The sequence below is a fragment of the Schistocerca serialis genome, chromosome 1 (assembly GCF_023864345.2).
Source record: "Schistocerca serialis cubense isolate TAMUIC-IGC-003099 chromosome 1, iqSchSeri2.2, whole genome shotgun sequence".
NCBI classification, from domain to species: domain Eukaryota; kingdom Metazoa; phylum Arthropoda; class Insecta; order Orthoptera; family Acrididae; genus Schistocerca; species Schistocerca serialis.
Window position 1 is genome coordinate 486,588,538 of NC_064638.1, and position 27,032 is coordinate 486,615,569.

Here is a 27,032-nt window from a genome sequence, read left to right on the forward strand (position 1 = left end):
AAGCAAAATCACAGTTTAATATTAGTTTCATTAGACAACAATAGAATAAACTTACATAATTTGAGCTTAAGCACTGTTTTATTAAACGATAATGGAATAAACTTCCATCATATCATTCTGTTGCCTTGGACAGGTGTTACTGAGACAGTAATGACCCATTTGAAGCACTAGATACTGCAGTCACTTAAGATCCCAGCCAACCACTTATTCAATTACCAACTATTTCGGAGACAACTGCCTCATTGTGAGATTGTGCTGCTAGCTCATGATCTGGGTCATTTTCTTGCACTGATTAATAATATTTTCTTGCCTAGCTTGTTTTGTATTTTGTGTTATTGCTGCTCACTTGGACGTATGACAAAACAATTTATCATGGTTTGCTCAACTAATACTGAAGGAATAAATATGGGCTTGCAACTGTGAAACAACAACCGAACCGTGCAAAACCATTCTATTTGTGGTTGGTGCGCTCACTTGACGGTTGAAATTAGTAATGGATCCACTCACTCTATTTTAACAAAACAGTTGAACCTCAGGAGGATCTCAGCTAACAACCGAACATAAGAAACTTTGTTCAAACAGGACATGCTAGACACTGTGACCAACTTTCTTAACACAGTGATCACTGGTAATGAGTCCAGGGTTTGTAGGTATGAACTAGAAATGAAGTTCCAGTCATTGCAGTGGAAGCATCCACCATACTCAAGACCCAAACAAACTGAGGCAGGTATGCAGAAATGTGAAAATTATGCTGACTGTCTTGTCTTTGACTCCATTGTGCGGGCCATCACAAGTATGTCTCAGAAGATACTGATGTCAATAAGGAATACTACCAAGAGATTCTGTGTCGCTTTTATGAAGCAGTGAGATGTGAATACCCAGACTTAGAGGCAGCAAGCTGTTGGTCTCTTCACTAAGGTAACGCACCTACTAATCGTTCTCAATTAGTTCTGAGTTTTTTGGCCAAACACGACACAGATGTGGTTTGTCCGCCACACTAGCCTCCTGACCTAGCAATGAGTGACTTCTGGCTTTTCCTAAACTGTAAAAGATTCTGAAAGGGACCAGACTGTGAAACAGGAAAGACATTGTGCAGAATTTGATGGAGCAGCTGTGCACCATACCAAAAGAGGCTTACCACCGATGCTTCCCACTATGGCAGCAGCATTGGGAAAGGTTTGCAGAAGCTACAGGGGACTATTCTGAAGGTGACTAGGGTCAAAACAATTATACCTGAGTAAAGATTGATTTTATAAATAAAAGTTGAATACTTTTTGAACAGCCCTTGCATGCATTTTTATTGAAACTATCACTGAACTGACTGCCATGTAGTACGACAACCACCACATCTGTTAACTGTTATAAACATGTCACTACTGAGGAGTGAAATAAATAATCTTTTATTGTTTTACTTATAACAAAGTAATATCTGCAGAGTCAAATTGTAATTTAATATACATGTAAACATATGTAATCACAATTTTGACACATTACACATGATATAAATACTCATAAATAAATAAAATACAGGAAAGGCAACCACTCACATATTGCGGATGATGAGTGGGAGCATAGAAACACATAACAAGAAACAACATTCACAATAGCTCTTTTTCTAGCAAAAGCACGCACGCACGCACACACACACACACACACACACACACACACACACACACACACACACACACACACACAGACATGGCCAAAGCAATGCTTGCATTTGGGTGTATTTGTGGTTAAGTGTGCGAATGTGTGTACTATTACTAGAAAAAGAGCTAGTGCTTGAAAGCTAGTGTGACTGCTGTTTTCTGTTATGTGTTTCTATGCTCCAAGCATTGATTCACTATAGGTTGCCTTTCTTTATTTTATGTAACCTAAATTATTTAACAATATACAAAAAATAGAAAGTATGTAAGTAGCATTGTTACACATCTATGTTCCATTCATCAATTGGTTGCCTATCCACATTTAAAACTGCAACAGCAATTTCTCATTCATCCAGTCCACTATTTTTAGCAAAGTTTGTAAAATCCTGTAGGTTGTGAAATTCTTGTAATACATCAGTGTTGGGAGATTATAATGCTTACCTGTGGTATCAGAACATGCCCCATGGACAGCATTCCAAGGCCACCCAACTCCTTTGGAGTGTAGAATACAACAGGGGGAAACCTTGAAGGCATTTTTGAGTTGAGACCAATTTTTATACGGGTCTGAATTTTATTTTCACATTTCACAAGAAGATCAAGCAGCTCCTGAGTGTTTACTACTGCTTCTCTGAAGTATGTCATAAGTCCAATCAATGCTGTGTTCCATTTGTTCACAATCTGTGTACAGATTACAAATGAAAAGATGAAATGAGTCAGTGTCAAATACAGTTTATGTAATTAGTCATTATCCATAACACCCTACATAATTATAATAGGACTGGATTGATAAAAAATCTACTCACCAAGTGGTGGCAGGAGAAAACATACACCAAAATTAAAGAGCTTTCAGAGTCAGCTGATTTTTCTTCTGGCAGATGGGTTGAACAGGAAGGAAGAGGAATGAAGGTAAAGGTGTGCCAAGGTTCAGGAAATGGGGAGAGTTACAGGAAGTTGCCCAGCAGCCCCCCACCCCCCATTTGCTAAACCTTGCCAGTTTCTTTCTTTCAGCCTTCCTCCCCCCGCTTCAACCCTTCTATCAGAAGAAAGAGCCCCTGGCTCTGAAAGCTTGCAAATATCCTTAACTTTCATATACATATTCTCCTGCCACGACTTGTCGAGTGAACTATTTATCCATACAATTACATCATATTGTCAAAAATTGACTATTTATGTTGACATATTAACCCTGCATAATTAATTACACCAATTTTTACACACACACACACACACACACACACACACACACACAGGAACGGTACATTTCACCTTCAGGTGACGGGTTTTAAAATTTGGCAACTCAAAAATTGAACACTATGTTCACTTAAGACAATTAATTAGTTTCATTTTTTGTGATCCCTGTTGTTGTTGTTGTCTTCAGTCCAAAGACTGGTTTGATGCAGCTCTCCATGCTAATCAAATTCCCTCAGCAACACCTGATTTAATCTAACTACATTCCATTATCCCCGTTTTGCTATTATTGATGTTCATCTTATATCCACCTTTCAAGACACTGTCAATTCCGTTCAACTGTTCTTAAAAGTCCTTTGCTGCCTCTAATAAAATTACAATGTCACTGGCAAACCTCAATGTTTTTTTTATTTGTTCTTTGGTTTTCTTTAGTGCTTGTTCAATGTACAGATTAAGTAACACCGGGGATAGGCTAAAACCCTGTCTCACTCCCTTCTCAATCATTGCTTCCTATTCGTGCTCCTCGACTCCTCTTGTAACTGGCATCTGGTCTCTCTACAAATTGGCTATAGCCTCTCACTCCCTGTATTTTATCCCTGCCACCTTCAGAATTTGAAAGACAGTATTCCAGTCAGCACTGTCAAAAGCTTTCTCTAAGTCTACAAATGCTATAAACGTAGGTTTGCTAAATCTAGCTTCTAAGGTAAGTCATGGGGACAGTATTGCCCCGCATGTTCCAACATTTTTACGGAATCCAAACTGATCTTCCCCATGGCCAGCTTATACCAGTTTTCCCATTCATCTGTAAAGAATTCGTGTTAGTATTTTGCAGCTGTGACTTATTAAAATGATAGTTCAGTAATTTTCAAACCTGCCAACAACTGCTTTCTTTGGAATTGGAATTCTTATATTCTTCTTGAAGTCCGAGAGTATTTCGCCTGTCTCATAGATCTTGCCCACCAGATGGCTGGCTCTCCCAAGGCTATCAGTAGTTCTAACGGAATGTTGTCTAATCCCAAGGCCTTGTTTCTACTTAGGTCTTTCAGGGGTCTGTCCAATTCTTCACACCATATCATATCTCCCATCTCATTTTCATCTATGTCCTTTTCAATTTCCATAATATTGTTTTCAAGTGCATCGCCCTTGTATAGACCCTCTACATACTCATTCCACCTTTTGGTTTTCCCTTTTTTGCTTGAGACTGAGTTCACCATCTGAGCTCTTTGGTATTCACACAGGTAGTTCTCTTATTTTTCTGTAGGCAGCATCTATCTTACCCCTAGTGATAAATGTTTCTACATCCTTATATTTGTCCTCTAGCCATTCCCACTTAGCCATTTTGCACTTGCTGTCAATCTCATTTTTTAGATGCTTTTATTCCTTTTCGCCTGCTTCATTTACTGCATTTTTATATTTTCTACTTTCATCAATTAAATTCAATATCTCTTCTGTTACCCAAGGATTTCTACTAGCCCTCATCTTTTTACCTACTTGTTTTCTCTGCTGCGTTCACTATTTCATCTCTCAAAGCTACTCATTCTTCTACTGTATTACTTTCCCCTGTCCTTGTCAATCGTTCCCTAATGCTCCCTCTGAAACTCTCTACAACTTTTATTTCTTTCAGTTTATCCAGGTCCCATCTCCATGAATTCCTACCTTTCCGCAGTTTCAATCTACAGTTCATAATCAGCAAATTGTGGTCAGAGTCCACATCTGCCCCAGGAAAAGTCTTACAATTTAAAACCTGGTTCCCAAATCTCTGTCTTACCATTACATAATCAATCCCAAACCTTCCAGTGTCTCCAGGTCTCTTCCACATATACATTTTTTCCTGATTCTTAAACCAAATGTTAGCGTTGATTACGTTATGTTCTGCGCAAAATTCTACCAGTTTCCTCTTTCATTCCTTACCACCAGTCCATATTCAGCTACTATTTTCCCTTCTATTCCTTTTCCTAACATCGAATTCCAGTCCCCCATGACTATTAAATTTTCATCTTCCGTAACTACATGAATCATTTCTTTTATCTCATAATGCATTTCTTTAATCTCTTCACCATCTGCGGAGCTTGTTGGCATATAAACTTGTACTACTGTAGTGGGTGTGGGTTTCATGCCTGTCTTGGCTACAATAATGTTTTCACTATGCTGTCCACAGTAGCTTATGCACTTTTTTTTTTCCATTATTAAAGCTACTCTTGCATTACCCTTATTTGATTTTGTACTTATAATCCTGTATTCATCTGACCACAAATCCTGTTCCTCCTGGCACCGAACTTAACTAATTTCCAATATATCTAATTTTAAACTATCCATTTCACTTTTTAAATTTTCTAACCTACCTATCCGATTAAGGGCTCTCACATTCCAAGCTCCGATCCGTAAAATGCCAGTTTTGTTTCTCCTGATAATGACGTCCTCTTGAGTAGTTCCCACCCGGAGGCCCGTATGGGGGACTATTTTACCTCCAGAATATTTTACCCAAGAGGGCACCATCATCATTTAACCATACAGAAACGCTGCATACCCTCAGGAAAAATTATGGCTGTAATTTACCCTTGCTTTCAACCATTCTTAGTACCAGCACAGCAATGCTGTTTTGGTTGATGTTACGACAGTTCAGTCAATCATCCCGACTGTTGCCCCAGCAACTACTGTAAAGGCTGCTGCCCCTCTTCAGGAACCCCACATTTGTCTTGCCTCTTAACAGATTCCCCTCTGTTGTCATTGCACCTACAGTACAGCTATCTGCATCGCTGAGGTACACAATCCTCTCCACCAATAGCAAGGTCCAGGTTTCATGGGGTGGGGGGGTGGGCAGTTGTGATCACTATGGGAGCTATATGGAAAGGCAGCTGCACATTCTTCACTTACAGTGGTTCTTGAAACTTTTTAAGCAGGCTTTTTTGGGACAGCTGATGTCTATCATCAAGAGAGTGTCAGTTCAGGCCTTTCTATTATACCCTCTCATAGATCACATGAAGCTGTGACCATTCATCCTGCCAGTCCCGCCCTATCATCCCTATCTGGTAAGGGCCCCACACACTTCAGCAATACTCTACAATTGATTGCTCATGAGTTTTTTTAATCACTCTCCTCTGAAGGCTTTTCATTTTCCCATCATTCTACCCATAAACTGAAGTCTGACCTCTGCTTTGCCGTCAACGGAGCCTATGTGATTATCCTACCTAATGTCCCCACAAATTGTTATACCTAAGGATTTGTATGAGTTGACTGATAAAGTGGTTTGGGTTTTTCATAATCTCCGAAATCTTAGCAACACAATTTTATCATCTTACAACAATGTAACATTATCGTTGTACTATAGCAAATGTTATTTCAGAATTTGATGTGTAACTACAATATTATGTAATTTTATGACATACAACTGCTGCCTGCACCAGTAGTGGAATAAAACAACTAGCTGCTGCTGTGGACGTGGATACCATGTTTCATTTATGAATTACTCACCAACCCTGAAAAATTGTATGCTTAACATATTTACAAAAACTGAACCTGCAATTCTATTCTTCCTATTTTACTATTAATTGTTTAAATTATTACTCTTCATTCCAGTAAGTGTAATAGGATACAAACATTTTTCAAGGTTTTTCTTTAGGAAAAACTGACAAGATAATCCAATAATTTTTGTCTGTAAACACAGTTGTGCTACAGCTTAAAAACCAAATGCTGAATTAACTGGATACACTGCTATCCTTAAAAATAGCTGTCTCTCTGCAAGGAATTTGAGAATAGCTATTGTCTGAAGAATTTTTACCTTTTATGTAAGCGGAAATCCCTTTCCAAGTTTTAAACATTTTGGAAAAATGACCAAGTAATAATGTTATTATACTGATAAATAGAGCACTAGTAAGCTTTCTCAACACAACTAGAACATTACATTTTTCTCATATAACATTTGCTAATGTTTTCTGATACACATCCATAAAAATGCATTCATTTTTGTACATACTCAACCTACCTTGGTAAATGTTGTTGATCCACTTGCCATTAATATCTGTCTGACTCTGTTATGGAAACGTTGCAACGATTCTTCATCAACTCTTAAAAAGCACTGAGCTGTTCTTTCCTTCGTTACTTCATTCTGTAGGTTCCACACACCATCCCGATGTGTAAATTCTTCGTGGGTTGTTCGGCACTATAATAAATAAATATTATCAATTCTCATTCTGACATCATTAGAAATGACTACTTTTATCAGTACACTATAGCACCACAAAATATTTATTTCTCTAAAATGACTTCTATTTGAGTTATAAAACAAAATTTTATCTCAGATATTGCTAAAATGAAATGGAAATAGAAATTTAAACATATATGAAGTCTACAGCCCAGAATTTCAGTTTCTATAGTATAGGCTGTTCCAGCTCAATTGCCCACTCACAGACAGCTGGTTGTCTACAGACAGAGGTGGACAAATAGCTGTTGTGCAGACAGGCACTCAGGTAGCCCGCTCTAGTGTATTTAATTGTAATGCACTGGTTGAGTGCACAGAGGTGTGTTTAGCACTTACATAAAACACATGAAACAGGGTCATCTGGTGATTAACTTATGAATCTATGCTAGTTGTGCCTGCCTGAGGGCAATCTGAGGGGCACCACAACCCTATGGGACTGCGTTAAAACAGGCTGTTCTACAGTCTCAAAACTTTTGAAATCTAACATTATCGTAACTGTGAATACAACAAAATGTTAATTATTTAAAATCACAACCACAAAACATACTCACCTTTGGCAAAATTCTGCATTCAAACCCACTCATGTTAAAAAGTAAATTTGGATTATCCTTAGAATAAACACTAACAAAGCTGTTCTCCCACTGAATTGTCGTCGTAGAACGTGGAAGACGATTCTTGATGTCCCAGAAAACAGCTCGGCCACTTAAACAACAAACAAAATGGCATAATAAATAAACAGAAGACATCAATAACAGTTAAATATTTTTACTATGTCATACTCACAGATTGACATCATGCTTCATAAGTCTCATTCTTGCATCACGGGGCCAACATTTCTTGTTATTGTATCCTACAATATTTTCGTTATTTGGATCTGGATGCTCTGTCAAATATCTCTGTATAAGATCTCTAGCTTCTTCAGCACTGAACCTGGAATTATATTTTTCACATTTTGAGACAAAAGAAAAAAATTAAAATTGCAATTTTCCTGTGCAATGAAAGAATGTCAACTGTACATTTTATTTATGAAAATGTTTACAACATAGTAAAGTACAATAGGCACTGGACACTGTAAGACCTATAAATATACATATTAAACAAATTCACTTTCTTCAGAACAGCTGTGATCCTCTCTCTAAGCTTGAGTGACCTGCCCGTCTTTCCTCCCAGAATACACAACATATACTTCTGAAAATTAGGATTACTTTAACTGTTCCTATCACCATCACTGCACTTTCAGAAAGTAAGAATTTGCCAAATTTGTTAAGAAAATTCAACACTCAATTACTGAAGTTATATTTATAAATTGAACTGGCTGACAATGTAGGTCCTGGTCTTTCGCTCCCATGCATTTGTTTGACTTGGGTGTGATCCCCCATGACTGACTGGTCCGACCGTCACACGTTTTTGTTACCATGATTATTTGGTGGCACATGAAGATGAAGCTTTAAGCTTTGCAACCAGTTATGGAATAAATTAAGAAAATTACTGCTAACTGAAGCAGATTTTTATTCTATTAAGGTGTTCCTCAGTTGCGAATGTTCACATGATCAAATATTTTGTGTTGAAGTTACAGTTTTACATTCAAGACTACTCTGGAAAGTAAAGTAACTAAGGAAATTTTAAGTAAACTGCTAGCACAGAATTCTAATTCTACAAGTTCATAACCCTACTCAGAATAAGGTAACAGCTTCTTCAAATACAAGGCTTTCTCCCCCATACTAATTTTCCAACAGCACATTTTTATACACTCCTGGAAATTGAAATAAGAACACCGTGAATTCATTGTCCCAGGAAGGTGAAACTTTATTGACACATTCCTGGGGTCAGATACATCACATGATCACACTGACAGAACCACAGGCACATAGACACAGGCAACAGAGCATGCACAATGTCGGCACTAGTACAGTGTATATCCACCTTTCGCAGCAATGCAGGCTGCTATTCTCCCATGGAGACGATCGTAGAGATGCTGGATGTAGTCCTGTGGAACGGCTTGCCATGCCATTTCCACCTGGCGCCTCAGTTGGACCAGCGTTCGTGCTGGACGTGCAGGCCGCGTGAGACGACGCTTCATCCAGTCCCAAACATGCTCAATGGGGGACAGATCCGGAGATCTTGCTGGCCAGGGTAGTTGACTTACACCTTCTAGAGCACGTTGGGTGGCACGGGATACATGCGGACGTGCATTGTCCTGTTGGAACAGCAAGTTCCCTTGCCGGTCTAGGAATGGTAGAACGATGGGTTCGATGACGGTTTGGATGTACCGTGCACTATCCAGTGTCCCCTCGACGATCACCAGTGGTGTACGGCCAGTGTAGGAGATCGCTCCCCACACCATGATGCCGGGTGTTGGCCCTGTGTGCCTCGGTCGTATGCAGTCCTGATTGTGGCGCTCACCTGCACGGCACCAAACACGCATACGACCATCATTGGCACCAAGGCAGAAGCGACTCTCATCGCTGAAGACGACACGTCTCCATTCGTCCCTCCATTCACGCCTCTTGCGACACCACTGGAGGCGGGCTGCACGATGTTGGGGCGTGAGCGGAAGACGGCCTAACGGTGTGCGGGACCGTAGCCCAGCTTCATGGAGACGGTTGCAAATGGTCCTCGCTGATACCCCAGGAGCAACAGTGTCCCTAATTTGCTGGGAAGTGGCGGTGCGGTCCCCTACGGCACTGCGTAGGATCCTACGGTCTTGGCGTGCATCCGTGCGTCGCTGCGGTCCGGTCCCAGGTCGACGGGCACGTGCACCTTCCGCCGACCACTGGCGACAACATCGATGTACTGTGGAGACCTCACGCCCCACGTGTTGAGCAATTCGGCGGTATGTCCACCCGGCCTCCTGCATGCCCACTATACGCCCTCGCTCGAAGTCCGTCAACTGCACATACGGTTCACGTCCACGCTGTCGCGGCATGCTACCAGTGATAAAGACTGCGATGGAGCTCCGTATGCCACGGCAAACTGGCTGACACTGACGGCGGCGGTGCACAAATGCTGCGTAGCTAGCGCCATTTGACGACCAACACCGCGGTTCCTGGTGTGTCCGCTGTGCCGTGCGTGTGATCATTGCTTGTACAGCCCTCTCGCAGTGTCCGGAGCAAGTATGGTGGGTGTGACACACCAGTGTCAATGTGTTCTTTTTTCCATTTCCAGGAGTGTATGAAGACACTTCTATATCTATTCCTATACCTATATCATATACTTAAATGCAACGTCACAGTTTCATGTTTTAAATTTAATTCAAAATAAGAAGAAAACATTAGTACACAATATCATGGTCAGGAGAGAATTTTGTTAATACAAAACATCATAAGGAGAGAAAAACAGGAATGGGAGCACGCAAAGAGAAATATATATATAGCGCTGGCACGTCGATAGACACACAAACATACACACAAAATTCTAGCTTTCGCAACCAACGGTTGCTTATCAGGAAAGAGGGAAGGAGAGGGAAAGACGAAAGGATGTGGGTTTTAAGGGAGAGGGTAAGGAGTCATTCCAATCCCGGGAGCGGAAAGACTTACCTTAGGGGGGAAAAAAGGATGGGTATACACTCGCACACACGCTCACACACACACACACACACACACACACACACACACACACATATCCATCCACACATATACAGACACAAGCAGACATGTTTCTGCTTGTGTCTGTGTATGTGTGGATGGATATGTGTGTGTGTGTGTGTGTGTGTGTGTGTGTGTGTGCGCGCGCGCGCGAGTGTATACCCGTCCTTTTTTCCCCCCCTAAGGTAAGTCTTTCCGCTCCCGGGATTGTAATGACTCCTTACCCTCTCCCTTAAAACCCACATCCTTTCGTCTTTCTTTCTCCTTCCCTCTTCCCTGACGAAGCAACCGTTGGTTGTGAAAGCTAGAATTTTGTGTGTATGTTTGTGTGACTATCGACGTGCCAGCGCTTTGGTTTGGTAAGTCACATCATCTTTGTTTTTAGATATATTTTTCCCACGTGGAATGTTTCCCTCTATTATATTCATATCATTAATTTGAACCGAACAATTACGTTTGTTACTGTCACTGTTGCATTTCGAAATCTTTTCTGTTGTCTTATTTTCTCTTTCTGTTTTTGCCAGTAGTTTCACTTTGTATTCACCTTCTCCTTTTTACCGTAATTTACTATACAATTTTATCCCGCCTATATATACTCAATAATATGTCACCCACTTCCAAACAATAACCAAAAAATTTTTTTTTCCGCTTTCAACACTACCGCTGCTATAAAATCCACCGTTTCTAGTTCACGAACAGTTCCTTTCACCTATTAAACAACCATTTCGGATAGTTCTGATAACTTTCGCTTTATTTCCATTTCCGTTTCTCCCACATCACTGATAATTTTTAGCCGCTTCCCACAGGTTTTAACATCATTATTTCTTTGCCAGACAATTGTTAGCCTCATTTTCATAATCTGCCACCACAAAACCACTCCTTTTAATATATTTACACACAGTTTTTTCGAAATTTTCCCGAATTTCTCCATCCTTTAACGTGTTTTGGCGGCAACACAACCACCTAACCTTTGTGCACATCGTTGTCTACCAACCCAAGTTCACCACAGGATCAACATAGCCCAGCTTTAACCAACACTTTTTCGCCTTTTTTCACAACAGATCTCCAGTTACTTTCTAGTTCACCTTTATCTCTCCCCATATATTTTTATTTTCATTTTCTTTTCAGCCTCATCTTACACTTTCCACCTTCTAATACCATGTCACCCTCCAACACCCACACAACGACCCCATTAAATTTTATTTACATTCCTTCCGCAAACATGCCTTCACCCTAGCCAGATTACGCTCGCATATTTTATTTTCTCAGGCTTGTCTGACATTTGGCATTACCCCCAAAGGCCTCACACTTAAAGTTCCCATCTCTGGCTGCAACCCTTCTTTCTATCAGTCCCTATACCAGTTCCAAACTGAACAATCCATTGCCCTCACCCATCTAATCCTTCACCTACACATCAACACAGCCAATGAACACACCCGTCAACTCCTATCCTTAATAAAAGTCCTCAATCTTTCCTCTCCCACATCCGCACTGGCTGTTTAGAGCATCCTCCTACAGGCCAACCGCAAATTAGAACAGCATGCCACCCTTCACCTCAAAAAACTGTCCAATCTCCTGGTTTCCCACCTCCGGAAAGGCAACTCACTCACCCTTCACAACCTTTCCAGCAAACCTCAACCTCCTCTCATTGCACACAAACCCAGTCTCTCCCATCTACTCAATCTCTCACTTCCAGCTCCACTCCCTCCAAAACCTCAAAATTCCAATCAACACTATCTGGAACCACAACACCCTAATTCAGTAGTTAAATTTTCCTCCAAACCTCTCTCCCAATCCGAAACCTCTGTCCTACCCAAAGGCCTCACCTTCAGTCCACAAAATTCAAGCTTTCGCAACCAACGGTTGCTTCATCAGGAAAGAGGGAAGGAGAGGGAAAGACGAAAGGATGTGGGTTTTAAGGGAGAGGGTAAGGAGTCATCCCAATCCCGGGAGCGGAAAGACTTACCTTAGTGTGTGTGTGTGTGTGTGTGTGTGTGTGTGTGTGTGTGTGTGTGTGTGTGTGGACACGCGCGCGCGAGAGCCTGAGGGAGGGAGGGCGTCAGGCATGTGCCTTAATTGTTCAAATTGTGACTCTCAGGGTTGGTGAACAATATAATGTCCCAAGTTTATGTAAAAAGTGAAGCTACAAAATCATCTCCATGTTAAATAGTTATTTATTTTTCTCCTACAGTAGTTTATCGACTCTCTTCGCATTCCTTTCTTTGATGGCATTTTTTGACAAAATATACAACTACAACAACGTGATTCCTTTCCTGTACCAATAACTTAAAGGTGGATGGAGGGACAAGGGATAGAAAACTCTAAAAATGTGTGCATCACTCTGTCAACAAATTACTTCTATAACATAATTGAATAGATGTAATATCTATTCACAAAGCAGCAACAGGAGAGCACCCATATAAAGGCACAAATGTGTAAGGTTTTGGAGGCAGTGGCTCCATCTTCTGGCAGAAGAGTTGAAGGGGAAGGAAGAGGTGTGAATAAAAAGGACTGATGAAGTAGAGGAAATGAGGAGAGTTTGGGGAAGTCGCCCAGAACCAAGGGTCAGGGGAGTCTTACCCGATGTTCCCCCTCAGCCCTTCTACCGGAAGCAGGAGACACTGCTTGGAAGCTTGCAAATTTTTATACCTTTATAGTGAGTTCTCCAGCTGTTGCTTTGTGAGCAGATTTTTTATTTATCCAATTAAATTAAATTTTAAAAATTGATTATTTTCATTAAAAATTATCTCTGAAAGTAAAGTGGAAAGTACATTTCTCAAATTTACACAAAGCTAGATTCAATGAAGTTATCAGCTCAAACAGTCAGAATGAACTATCCACAAGTTACTAAAACAGGTGAATAAGAGCCAATTACAATATTTTCATCATTACCCAAACCAGTAACAATTTAATTAATTTAAGCTTCTGTAAACATCAAATCTTACCTGAAAAATATGTGAATCCTGTCAACATAACGGCAATACAGCCTGATAGGATGTGCACATTCTGTTGCAACATCCTGAAATGTGAGGAAATCATTTGGCATTTGTGGAGGTCCTGCCATCTCAGAAGCTCTCTGAAGCCCTAACACCAACAAGTCCAACACAAGCCCATAATATTGGACTATAAATGAAGCAAACTGAAGCCCTCTTATTATGCCATAACTGTTGGTATGATTCATATCCTAGAAAAATAATAGCAAAATATTAATGCTTCAATTGATTTTAATTTAATTAATACCACCTGACTTGGAAAGATTTATGTAGAGCTTGGAAACTGAAAAATCCTAGTTAATTAAGACTGAGTCACACATTACTGCCGAAAGTTTAATGTAGTCTACCACCCTCAAAGAGGATGTGGGTCACATCCCCCTCCCCCACCCCCAGCCCCCAGTTACACAGATGTACTGGGCAGTGGCGATCGAAACTTGGTATGCTAGTGCTTGAATGCGAAACCGATTAGTTACAATTTTTGCCACAGGGTGTGAATCAGGCACCATATACTGTTTGTATGATGGTACAACATTCACACTTTCATCTCACAAGCCACAACTTGAACAGCATGGCTATCGAGAATAGACACTGTGCACTGAGGTGAAAACTGTTTTATGTGAAAGGTACCAAATACAGTTATGCACTGAGAGAGTATTGCTGACTGAAAGGGCTGAGGGGTTGGCCAATGTCATTAAATGGTTTACAGAATACGATACTGAAATTTGAAAAGGATGGTGGGCTTAGGGTGGCACCTGCAAGAGGAAGGTGTCCTATCTCACGGGAAGTTATTGATGAGTTGCTATACCTGTAAATGACCATGCAGCACATAACCCAGGTAGTTTAAGTACCAGTGCTTGTGCAGTGTCATGAGAATTGTCTATCCCGTGATCAACAGTACAGAAAGTTCTGTGGTCTATTTTACACTGGTACCAGTACAAGATCTAGACTGTGCTGCAGCTGAAACCTCACAATTCACAGCAATGTTCTGAATTTGCTCCTTGGTTTCTGACAAAGACCAAAGTTGATGACACGGCCAGGCAATAGTCTACAGAGTGATGAGGTACATTTTACACTACAGAGTGCAGTGAATACACAGAACTGCCAAATTTGGGAACCTTGCACGATGCGCGAAGAGCCACTGCACTCTTTGTTTGGGACTGTGTGGTGTGGATTCACATGCCTCTTTATTCTTGGCCCATTCTTCTTTGAAGCAAATATACCCAGAAGGCCTGTCAACTGTACCGTCACATATGCACATTACTGACATTTCCCTGTCAAGTCCTGCTTTAGAAAAGCACAACTTTGTGAAAATCACTGTTTTCATGGAAGGTGGGGCAACATCTCGTGCCAATTGCTCAGTGTAAGATCTACTTAATGCAACCTTTCATGAATGCATTATCTCAAGAGGTTTTCCAGATGCACAGCCTGCAAGATCACCTGAATTGAATCCTCGAGACTTTTGGCTCTGAGGATATCTAAAAGAACATGCTTACCAAGGATATGTTTGGTCTCTACCTGATCTGAAGGCCAATAAACAGGAATACATTCCTCGGATACCATCAGAACTGATGCGAGCAACTGTTGATCGCATTGTTTTACGGATGCAGCATCTCGTCAATGTCTCCAGTGCTCAATTTTAACAAATTATGTAAGCAGAGGTTAATAATAAAACAAACATCATGGCATTCCCACTTGTTTTACCTTTTCTGCTGTTCCTAATTCATTATGTGTAGAAACATTTCTATACATCTTCCTTGCATTCACAGTGCCATATTTGCACCTGGTGGCCAAAATTTGAACTAATTTCTTCTGAGTAAATTTGTTCCACATTAATGCTTTAGTGGTAGCTGTAGCTTAATTACAACCACCCAGTACACATTACAAAGAGTGATTAATCAGAACAGTTTACAAATCAAACACACCTGCCACAGCAATGATAATTTTTTTTCCCAAAAATAAAAATAAATTTTTGATAGAGATTTAAAGTCTGTAGAGGAATTTCTATATATACTGTTAATAATGCCACAGGCATCATCACTGCTTGTTAAACTACATGAAGAACATAATAATTTTTAACACTGTTACTTGAAGTTATGAAAAATAAACTTATATGGTTGTATAGATTAACTATTGTATTTAAATACATTTTGTGTAACCAACCTTATAATTAATGACAACATTATTTTTTGCTGTCATGTAATCAGCAATATTGTGATCAACGATTAGTCTCAACAGCCTGTTAAGGAGTGTCAAATCTATTTTTTCATACATTTTTTCAAACTTTGATTCCAGTAGTACATTACATTCTCCTTCAGTGACATCCCAAACATCCTGCAGATTGTTGATTCCTGCAAGATACATATAATTAGTTTCATGGTCATATCTTAAAATCCAAACTCTATAACATAATAAAGAGATATCACTGGGTAAAATAACTACAATTACTAGAATGACTTTGTTCTGACAAAACAACTCATGTCAAACTTTCTTAATTAGGAAATAAATTTGAAGTATACTTAAATATATGGTATTCTTTGAGTTAGAAATAACAGAAGATAATGTGACAGAATCCTAACCATTCATTTGTATAAGAATCCAATACCAAATACAGTGAAACCCCACTTTTACACTTTTAAAGGGTTTACAAAAAATGGTGTAAAATGCAGGAAACAAAGTTTTAAGCATTTAAAGTTATGTAAAGGATAGATGTTTCTGGAAAGCCTGCAACTGACATTCATTACATAAATAATGAATGATTACACCAGTTATGTATTTTTTTTCATGCTCAGCACTACATATTTCGAGAATTTATTCTTGTTGTCAACTGCAAATATTTATTTAAGTATTTTGTGTGGTACCTGCATGTGTATTGTTCAGCGTCTCTTGCACTGTAATCATCTTTTTGATGTTATCAGGTACTGTGCCTCATCAATTATATACAAAACCACACACACACACCATCACTCACAATGTTTGTGTGCAAAACATCGCAAAAATACTTGTGTGAACATTTGCACTTGACAATGAGAACAAACTTTCAGAACACATGTTGCTAAGTACGAATTAAAATACCTAACTGGTGCTGTATTTAAATCAAAGCCACTTGCAGCAAGGTAAGAAAATGTGTCAACTAGTGCTAAAAGTGACCAAACAATGAAACATATTAAATATGGTTCGAATAACGCTGATCAAGACAATCACAACAATTACGAAGCTGCGCAAGCATACTACAGACAGTTTGGAAATGGTTTTGATTGGTCATGATACTTTTATTCGAATGAACCTAGGTACTTCTATTAGCCACCACGCCAAGAAGCTCATGGTAGCGGCAGGAGATGAAGCACAAATTGTTCAGACTTTTACCAGTTTCCAGTTCAGATCTGATGAGAAGAGCATCCTGATGTCAAGAAATTTAACCATGTAAATTTTTTAAACACTACTTAACGGCCAATGCCATACCATCGTAATTGAATGTGAATTACGTCAGTCCATTTCTGATGAACATTTTTTCATAAAGCATAAATCACCAGAAAATTATAAATATGTTAACACAAAATTGGGTGTGAATTAACATCATGTACACAGGAAACTGGATGGGAATGATAAAAAAAATGGCATAAACAGTGGGAAAGCATTAATTCTGGGAACGTAAAAGCGAGATTATACTGTGTACCTGGTGAAAACACAAAAACAAAAATTCTAGCAAACAGAAATTAAAATACTGATTCCACCAAAAACCTGCAAACATACCCTGGCACCACTTATAGACAAGGAGGGGTGGTGGCTCAGTGTCTGATGGCTTCACCCACGGTGGGAATAATCTTCTCTTATCAGCTTCATACCAGAGGTACTGGTCTAGGTAAGCATCAGTTATTTTCTCTAAGGGTTCCACATCATAAACAGGTACCAAGTGACTGTAGAGATCCATGAATTCTATACCAACCTGGAACAAAAATATTTTACTTAAGGCACTATCTGTGTTTATTTCTGCCACAAATACTTTACTATTTAAACCAATTTCTTAGAATATAATTTAATAACTCATTCTTTATTTTGTACAGGTAAGATCCTTATTTCCAAGACCACGAAGCACTTGCCAGATGTTCCTGAAATTTATATGAAGCATGTAATGCAAGTAATAACGTCACTACAAGCAGGTTTTAGTTCCTCTCCGGACAAAGTCTGCAAATTACGAGGTGGTATACAGAAGCTCCTAAAGTTAGAATGTTGCACTCAAATTGTTGTGAATACACTGAAAAAGTGATAGGTGTCTTCCAACACAAGAGCTCTGAAACAATGTCACAAGTGTCTGAGCTGAATGATTTGGTTAGTTGCTGGTGAGTATATTTCCAATGTTGCATTTCCACAAGTTTGCAACAGCTGACCTAAAATCTCCGCATAAAGTTGTTTCAAGCTTGTGAAAAATCGCTACAGAAACATATTTAATGTTAAAGCAAGTTTTGGAAACAATGCTTTAAGCAAAAGATTTACAGCTAGGAAATATGTTTCAAAATTGGATGAACATTGACTAATAATGAAGGCAGTTCTGGCTGGCTATGAATGGTACCACACAAGAGTATGTTCGGAAAGTGAATGATCTGACTCTGAAAGATCGACCAGACATCACCTTGTGCATACAGTGTGGTACATGTAAACATATTCTATCAGAAGAATTGAAAATGAGAAGGACTGCACTAAAGTTTGTGCCCAGATTGTTTCATAACGATCAGAAACAACACTGGGTTTATGTCTGCAGGGAAATTAAACAACTGCTCGGGTTTATGGCTATGATGCAGAAACTAAGCAACAATCGTCATAACAGAACAGTCTTCCCTCCACCTTGCCCAAAACTTACTAAATAAGCTTTGTTAATCAACTGGTCAAGTGTCATATTAGTCATGAAAGTTCAGAGCATTCATTTTTGCTATTTAATGTCTCACATAGGGCAATACTCTTGCACATGAAACAGAGTTAGGATTTTTATCTTGACAAAATAGGTTGTAGGTCACAATGAAAAGAAAGTATAATGCTTCCAGTGCGAATTCGTCTAATACAACACTGATACCCAAGCCAATCTTCAAATTTACAGTTTACTTCACCTTGCAAAGTCTTCCATTCACTGTACTTTTACTTTATATTCCAATTGTGATAATTTTGTTCTCTTATTTTTGGAAAAACCTAAGTCTTCTAATACTCACTGACCTCTACAGCATGGGTACTAATTTCAGGTAATTAATACATATAGTGTTGTATTTTAAATTTTTCTTCAATTAGCTGACTTGTGCTATCACTTTCTCTACATATGTCATTGGACAAATGCTAATTCTTTTCTCTGTAACTTCATTACATCTGCCCTATTCCCTTTCTTACACATGACCATTCAGTCTTTTACACTCAAACTCAACTTCCAAATAATCACATTCCTTCTCATGGCAGTCTACAAAGATTTTCTGCAACTTTGTATTTATGCAGGAGTGACCTAGTTAACTCACAGTCTTATCCTATCAGATTCTGTTCATTTTCTAGGTAATAACTTAGAAATTAGTCAACATTAACAAAATAACTACTATTAATGTGCTTCCAAATTATCAAAAAACAGATAGCTGTTCATCCCTCTGATAAAGTAGGAAATCAATGTCTCACCTCTTTAAAAGCCCTCTGTGTTAACAAGTGTCGTTTTATTCTAGACAGTGCCTCATGGGGATTGTCATATGCTTGTTCAATCAAACCGAGTTCCTCACGTTGGCTCTGATTCAAGCGAGACTTCACACTGAAACAAACAAAAATAAATAAATACTGCCTTGCCATGGATTAAGATTTGATTACAAATACTTAGCTACATAGACTTCTTGTGTAGAAATAGCACAATACAAACTGGCATAACATTCTTTGAGAGCCTTAATTATGAGTAACATAACATGGTACTTTGCCTATCCTGATATGCGTTACGGCTTCCCCCACTCCTCTAGTAGAAATGTTGTATAACGAAAATGTTTATCACAGCAAGTTGCATGTGATGTCACTAAGAGCACTTTTCAACTAAGGTCTGTATGGAACTAAAAGGTGTTAGGAGCACTCAGTTAATGTATGTTTTGTGTCCTTTGTCTAAATGAGAAATGTTATTGCTGTGGTCTTAAGTCCTGAGACTGATTTGATACAGCTCTCCATGCTACTCTATCCTGTGCAAGTTTCTTCATCTCCCAGTACTTACTGCAACCTACATCCTTCAGAATCTGCTTGGTGTATTCATCTCTTGGTCTCCCTCTACGATTTTTACCCTCCAATGCTAAATTTGTGATCCCTTGATGCCTCAGAACATGTCCTATCAACCAGTCCCTTTTTCTTGTCAAGTTTTGCCACAAACTCCTCTTCTCCCCAGTTCTATTCAATACCTCCTCATTAGTTATGTGATCTATCCATCTAATCTTCAGCATTCTTCTGTAACACCACATTTTGAAAGCTTCTATTCTCTTCTTGTCCAAACTATTTATCGTCCATGTTTAAATTCCATACATGGCTACACTCCATACAAATACCTTTAGAAACGACTTCCTAACACATCTATACTCTATGTTAACAAATTTCTCTTCTTCAGAAATTCCTTCCTCGCCATTGCCAGTCTACATTTTACATCCTCTCTGCTTCGACCATCATCAGTTATTTTGCTCCCCAAATAGCAAAACTCCTTTACTACTTTAAGTGTCTCATTTCCTAATCTAATTCCCTCAGCTTCACATGACTTAATTAGACTACATTCGATTATCCTCGTTTTGCTTTTGTTGATGTTCATCTTATATCCTCCTTTTTATGCTCCAAGTAGACGGTGTCTGGTGTGTGTGACTCCTATGTTGTGAAAAACTTGAAAGTGAGTTTTTGCTTCACCATACCCAGCCCTTCGGTCTTACTGCCCAAGTGTTGCTGCTACTCCAGAGAATAGGACATGCCATGCACGCAATATCCTCCTTTCAAGACACTGTCCATTCCGTTCAACTGCTCTTCCAAGTCCTTTGCTGTCTCTGACAGAATTACAATGTCATCGGCGAACCTCAAAGTTTTTATTTCTTCTCCGTGGATTTTAATACCTACTCTGAATTTTTCTTTTGTTTCCTTTATTGCTTGCTCAATATACATATTGAATAACATCAGAGAGAGGCTACAACCCTGTCTCACTGCCTTCCCAACCACTGCTTCCTTTTCATATCCCTCGTCTCATAACTGCAATCTGGTTTCTGTACAAATTGTAAATAGCCTTTTGCTCCCTGTATTTTACCCCTACCACCTTTAGAATTTGAAAGAGTATTCCCGTAAACATTGTCAAAAGCTTTCTCTAAGTCTACAAATGCTAGAAACGTAGGTTTGACTTTCCTTAATCTTTCTTCTAAGGTAAGTCGTAAGGTCAGTATTGCCTCACGTGTTCCAATATTTCTACGGAATCCAAAATGATCTAACCCGAGGTCAGCTTCTACCAGTTTTTCCATTCGTCTGTAAAGAATTCGCGTTTGTATTTTGCAGCTGTGACTTATTAAACTGACAGTTCGGTTATTTTCACATCTGTCAACACCTGCTTGCTTTGTGATATAGGTTATAAAAAAAAAACCATGATTTACTGTTATGTGACATGTGGATGTGTTGCAGTTATCAGCTTTTCGTCAACTAGAGTGTAAATAAAAATGAATAAAGAAATCACTATATCAAAAGTAGTGTGTATGTTGCAGGTCTTTGTCTATATCATATATAATGTTGCTGTTAATAATAAATGAATAGAAAAATATGAGAAATTGCTGTATTTTCAGTGATTGAGTGTTTCCTGTACTGCATCACTTTATTCACACGCACAAAATTCATGTCTCCTTAGAGTAATGGATGAGAGTACTTACAGATCATGATCATAATCATAATAGTGTACTAATTTTTTTGTGAGGAAACTATTGGTTTCTCCACTTCTCACAAGAGGTTGTTACATTCACCTTCTTTTGCCTTTATTCCATATCTACAGGAGATTAGCATGGCTTTGTTAATTTTAGAGAGAGACCGCATGCTCTTCCCGGTGACAGAATTTGTATATCCCAACTGTCTGTGTGTAGTGTTATCTATGTGAAAGTGTATGAACATTTTTTAAATGTTTGCAAATCATGTAACTGAGGACGAGTGTCAGTAACGGTCCAGTATTCACTTAGTCAGATGTAGGAAACTGCTTAAAACTATATCCAGTCTGGCCAGCACAATACCCTTGTCAATAGGCCGGTTGGATTCAAATTGGGGCCAATACACCTGCTCAAATCCTGGGAGTGCTAAAGCATGTGGTTATTCAGGTGGGTAAGAAGTTGTTATGTGTATAATATAAGATACCTACAAGGAATCGTGTAGCCAGTCACGTCTGAATATTTTCTTCACCTTGTCCCATAAATTCTCAATTGGAAGGCAGATGCCTCTGCAGGTCAAGAGAACAGTTCTATTTCAACTTGCACAGAAAAACAGGCTCCAACTCGTTTGCTGATGAGAATGAAAAGTACTCACACTGAAATTTGTTCACACGCATCAGATTGTATAACAAACTGCTTCTGGACGTGAGTATACAGTCACAATACAATGAAGTGTGCCATGTCCCTCCTGTATATTCACCCGCATCATGAGACAGGCAAGCGAACAACTTTTGATTGAGTTGGGTCAAACAAGAGGAACTGCATGGCAATCAAATACAAATAAACCCTTAAATTCTTCAATTAACAAAGATTCTTCCTTCTCTGATGAAACACTACAAAATACTACTGGTTTGCTATTTTTCTCATAATTGTTTAATGTATTTTGGTGTTGTTCAATGAAGCAAAATAGTGCTAGTATATGCTCTGTGCTCAATGCAAGACCCACAATGTTATCCCTGTGCAGCAACTTTTATTAACTTTAGTAGGTGTAAAATGTGACTCTTCTATGTCCACATACAACACAAAGTTGACAAAAGGGACCAATACATTCACATAGAAATTCGGAATATAACAAACACATAAACATTACAGGTTTTTAAGATTTACGCACAGGCCCCAAAACGTCATTCTGAAAATTCAAAAATAAACTGAGTTGCTATGAATGGGCTGTACACCCTGCGGACTGGCAACCTTTCCCACACCAATGATATCCCAAGTAACCTAATCTTGAAGAGGTTACACTGGCAGATGACAGAGCTCAATCACGCAATCTGCCTAGGCCAGCAGGCAGGAGTGCAATTGCTGCTAAAGGTCAATGGTCTCGCAGACCTGTCTGCCGCCACGGGTCACATGATCACCAAAAATTCCTCTAGTACCTCTACATGGCCTGGGTATTAAGGCACAAAGCCACTCTGAGGAACATTCTATCAAGCTATGGGTCAGGTGCCAACTGCCTCTGATGTTTCATAAGCTGAGTCTCAATCAGAACCTTTACTTCATATGATGCTGTGGCACATCAACACTGCTGATCATCAGAACCCTCAGCACTTGCTTTCACTATCACTGGGAACTGGCCTCCAAATTGAAGATGTCTAGGAGCATGGTACTACCCATCACCTTCACTACGCTTTTTTGTTCTCCTTCCAAGTGAACATTAACTTTGACTGTTTCAGAAGTACGACCCTCAACCTACATTGGACTTAAAAATTCAGTGCTAATCACAAATTTGTAATGGTTAACTTTTCTCCAAAATAGGAGGCTTTTGGTATTTGTACTTTTCAATAAAACTGTTATACATTGTTTACCTTGGCTGTGTTCTCATTGTGTCTCAACCACCACAAGCCTTAGCAAGTGGTGACAAGAAACTTTTCTATGAACCAAAACTTTCGTGCATTTTATGCTCCAAGTAGACAGTGTCTGGTGTGTGTGACTCCTATGTTGTGAAAAACTTGAAAGTGAGTTTTTGCTTCACCATACCCAGCCCTTCGGTCTTACTGCCCAAGTGTTGCTGCTACTCCAGAGAATAGGACATGCCATGCACGCAATAGCAGACAAGATGGGGGCAATCACCATATCCAACCTGGAGCTGTCGAACCGGCTGTCCCACATCAACTCACAGGTTAAAGGATTTAGGCATGCGTTTGACTGGAAGACCAAGCCCTGGGTGAACTACATGGCCAAACTGGGACAACACTTCCCAGCCAACAAATGATATGCAGCAGCAAGTGTTCTTCCTTGCGTATGAAGGCTTGAAATTTTACCATTTACTACAGCAGCTTAATCCTGAAGTGGAGCATAATGCCCTCACATACGATCGCTTAAAGACTTGTTTACTAGCATATTTTGACTCACAAGTACAAATTGCAGTGACCTGCCATAAATTACTTATTTGGCACAAGCTTAGAGGACACACTTACAGAGTATGAATAGCCAAACTGTAGTGTTTCAGTGAACAGTCAAGAATTGCAATGTTCCATTGTATTAATCTCAACATAAACAGTCCTCCACAACTTCCCTTGTCACGAGACATGATTCTTGTACTTTCACCAGACTAAGGACTTCATACTGATCTGAAATAAAAGGACCATGCATTAGAGTGCTACCTCCCCATGACTAGGTATTTCGAACAGGCATCATTACACAACCCTTGCAGCCTGCCCTACTCGTTCACCACAAACACAACTGTTGTCTGCACTACATTCTGCTTTCTGTGGCTGGCAAGCCCTCTGTGCGCCACCTGCAGCAGTTAATCTCATGCAGCAGCTGTTTTATCATCCACTCACAGCAACAGTGTTGTTGTCGCCACGTTAAATATTCTTCCTGCAGCAAGACAGGACACAATGCGGAAGTTTGCCAATCTTCCCTCAAAATGAATGTAGATTAGGCCTGCATCGACCCTCCTTCTAGGGAGTTGAGGATGTGCGCGATGCCTGTGGCCAGAACATTTTACATGTTCACACTATGTTTCCCATATGTGGTCAACTTTTTACCCTTACTGTCAACTCCATACCAGTGGATTTCCAGACCAATATGAGTTCTTCCAAGCCTATAGTAATTTCGGAGACTTATCATCATTCAGACTCACTCAGCTACAAGAATTCTCCAGAATGATACTATGGAAGTGAGAGGACAATTCACAACTCGCATTCAGTATTGTTACACTGTCTTCATGGCATGCATCTGTCAAAATTTGTAAGGAGAAAACCGTTGCACCCATATCGTGATCCCATGGGCCTTGTGGCACCACATTCTGACCCTCCTACATTAGTGCCACTGGGGAGTTGTGCTCACGAAGAGGCTGACACGTCAACTCATGTATTGGCAAGTCATCATCAATGCAAATATTGCCAACATGGCGGTGCCTTGCTAAACCTGCCAAAGCAAACAGGCAGCACCCGTTCACAGATACTTTGTTTGGCCAGATGCCTCAGCCAGCTGGGGTCACCTCTTCCAAAGGCAGCCAACGAAGAAGGTTCAGGGTTCTCAAATATCAACAAGTACTATACTACCTCATCCTTTGATGGGAGGAGGGATGCTGTGTAGGGACTGTATGCCCTACAAACTGGCAACCCTTCTCACAGTATTGGTATAGCAAGAGGTCCAACCTTCAAGGGTTACATCTGCAGACAACAGAGTTCAACCATGCACATTACTTAGGCCAGCAGGTAGCATTGTGAGTGCCAGCCATAAGTCACTGACTTCATAGAACTGTTTGCCTCCACAGGCCATGCAATTGCAAATAGTTCCTTTAGTATCTCTACCCGGCCTGGGCATTTAGTGCATCACAAAGCTGCTCCAAGGCACATTCAGAAAAGTTCTGGGCCAGGCGCCTACTACACCTGCAGTTCCACAATCAGAGCCTCAATCGAAACCTTCATTAAGTACAATGCCACACCACCACTGACTGAAGAGTCGCCAGTTCCTGCCTTCACTATTGCTAGGACTTGGCCTCTGCATCAGAGATGTCAAAAACTTGCTATCGCCCACAGACCTTCAGTATATAGCATGCTGCGTTTGTTGAGAAATGAGTGAGCTGTGGCGGCAAGCCAGTAGGCTCTGGTGAAATGCTGTTAACAGTTACAAATCACTTTGAGTCACTTCAATACATGAGGTAGTGAGGCAGCCATGCTTTTCCCCTATGTTCCCGGCTGGTGCTGATAAACAGGCACCAGCTTACACTTGCAGCAGTTGAGCTGGTGCCCAGTATTTCTGAGGCCAGCAGCCTTTGGATGCCACAGCCCCTAACATCAGCAGAGCTATGTGCTGTTCTGGGACAGCATTCCACTCAGAGAATGGTTCCTCGACTATGCACGAGGCCACGGTATTGGCGTGTGGAGTCTGATGTGTGCTGGGTTCCACCTACTGCCCTCAGATAGGGGTCAGAGGACAGCTGGCGCTGTGGCGTCTTGTCCCACCAGGAACTCAGCACTGATGGTAGCAGGCACAGACAGCAGGCCAGCAGAGCAGTGGCACCAATTCCCTTGAAGAACTTAGGGCCAGTTTCAAGCCCACAGCTACTGCTGGGTGATCACAGTCATCCTGCTGTCTGGTGTAGCTCTGGTGTCCTGACACTACTCATTTCCAGCAATGAGAAGTCATCCCTGCCTTAAAATCCACTCATTTATATCCTCCGGTGCCCACTTGCTTCGCTAAAGCCTGATGCCTAGTCACGTAGCCACAACATGAGACTTGGCTTGGTGTGGTGAAATCGCCCCACTTGCTGCACGGTTACCACTGTGCGCTGCTGTTTACTGCTACGCTCTGTTATCCTTGCTCCGCAATAAATTGCTATGTCTGTTATTGGGTCCAACATGTCGCAATACTAGCGGCTACTGGCCCATGGCTGTTAATGTCCAAAGACTGGGTAGCGGCACTACAACTACATTATTTTGTTCTACTTCTGCGTGAACATTAATTTTGACTGTTTCATCATTAAGGTCTTCAACATAAGCTGGACTTTTATAAATTACAGCACTAATCACAAAATTGTGGTGATTAACTTGTCTCCAAAGGAGAAGCTTTTTTATTTATGTCTTTTTCAATAAAAACGTTGTACATTTTTTGCCTGGGATGTGTCCTCATTTTGCCTCAACTTGCGAAAGACTTAGCACATGTTGCACAGTGACAAGATACTGGAGTTCTTACACTGCTATAATTTCCACAGAGGTGGGTCACGAGTGAGAAGATTTAGTAGTAATTTAATATGTATTAAAAATTGTTGTTGTTGTTGTGGTCTTCAGTCCTGAGACTGGTTTGATGCAGCTCTCCATGCTACTCTATCCTGTGTAAGCTCCTTCATCTCCCAGTACCTACTGCAGCCTACATCCTTCTGAATCTGCTTAGTGTACTCATCTCTTGGTCTCCCTCTACGATTTTTACCCTCCACGCTGCCCTCCAATACTAAACTGGTGATCCCTTGATGCCTCAGAACATGTCCTACCAACCAATCCCTTCTTCTAGTCAAGTTGTGCCACAAACTTCTCTTCTCCCCAATCTTATTC

General features: G+C 40.2%; 1 protein-coding gene across 1 annotated transcript in view; it reads right to left on the minus strand.

Moving 5' to 3' along the window:
• Positions 1–27,032, minus strand: part of LOC126473793 (pre-mRNA-processing-splicing factor 8) — a 103,168-nt gene that overhangs the window by 29,220 nt on the left and 46,916 nt on the right. The window contains exons 17-24 of the mRNA XM_050101071.1: positions 19,253–19,379; positions 17,360–17,552; positions 15,770–15,957; positions 13,562–13,800; positions 7,816–7,962; positions 7,584–7,734; positions 6,817–6,993; positions 2,088–2,324 (exon numbers count right to left, since the gene is read on the minus strand). Coding sequence (XP_049957028.1) covers positions 2,088–2,324; positions 6,817–6,993; positions 7,584–7,734; positions 7,816–7,962; positions 13,562–13,800; positions 15,770–15,957; positions 17,360–17,552; positions 19,253–19,379 — 1,459 coding nt within the window. The remainder of the gene's footprint in view (positions 1–2,087; positions 2,325–6,816; positions 6,994–7,583; positions 7,735–7,815; positions 7,963–13,561; positions 13,801–15,769; positions 15,958–17,359; positions 17,553–19,252; positions 19,380–27,032) is intronic.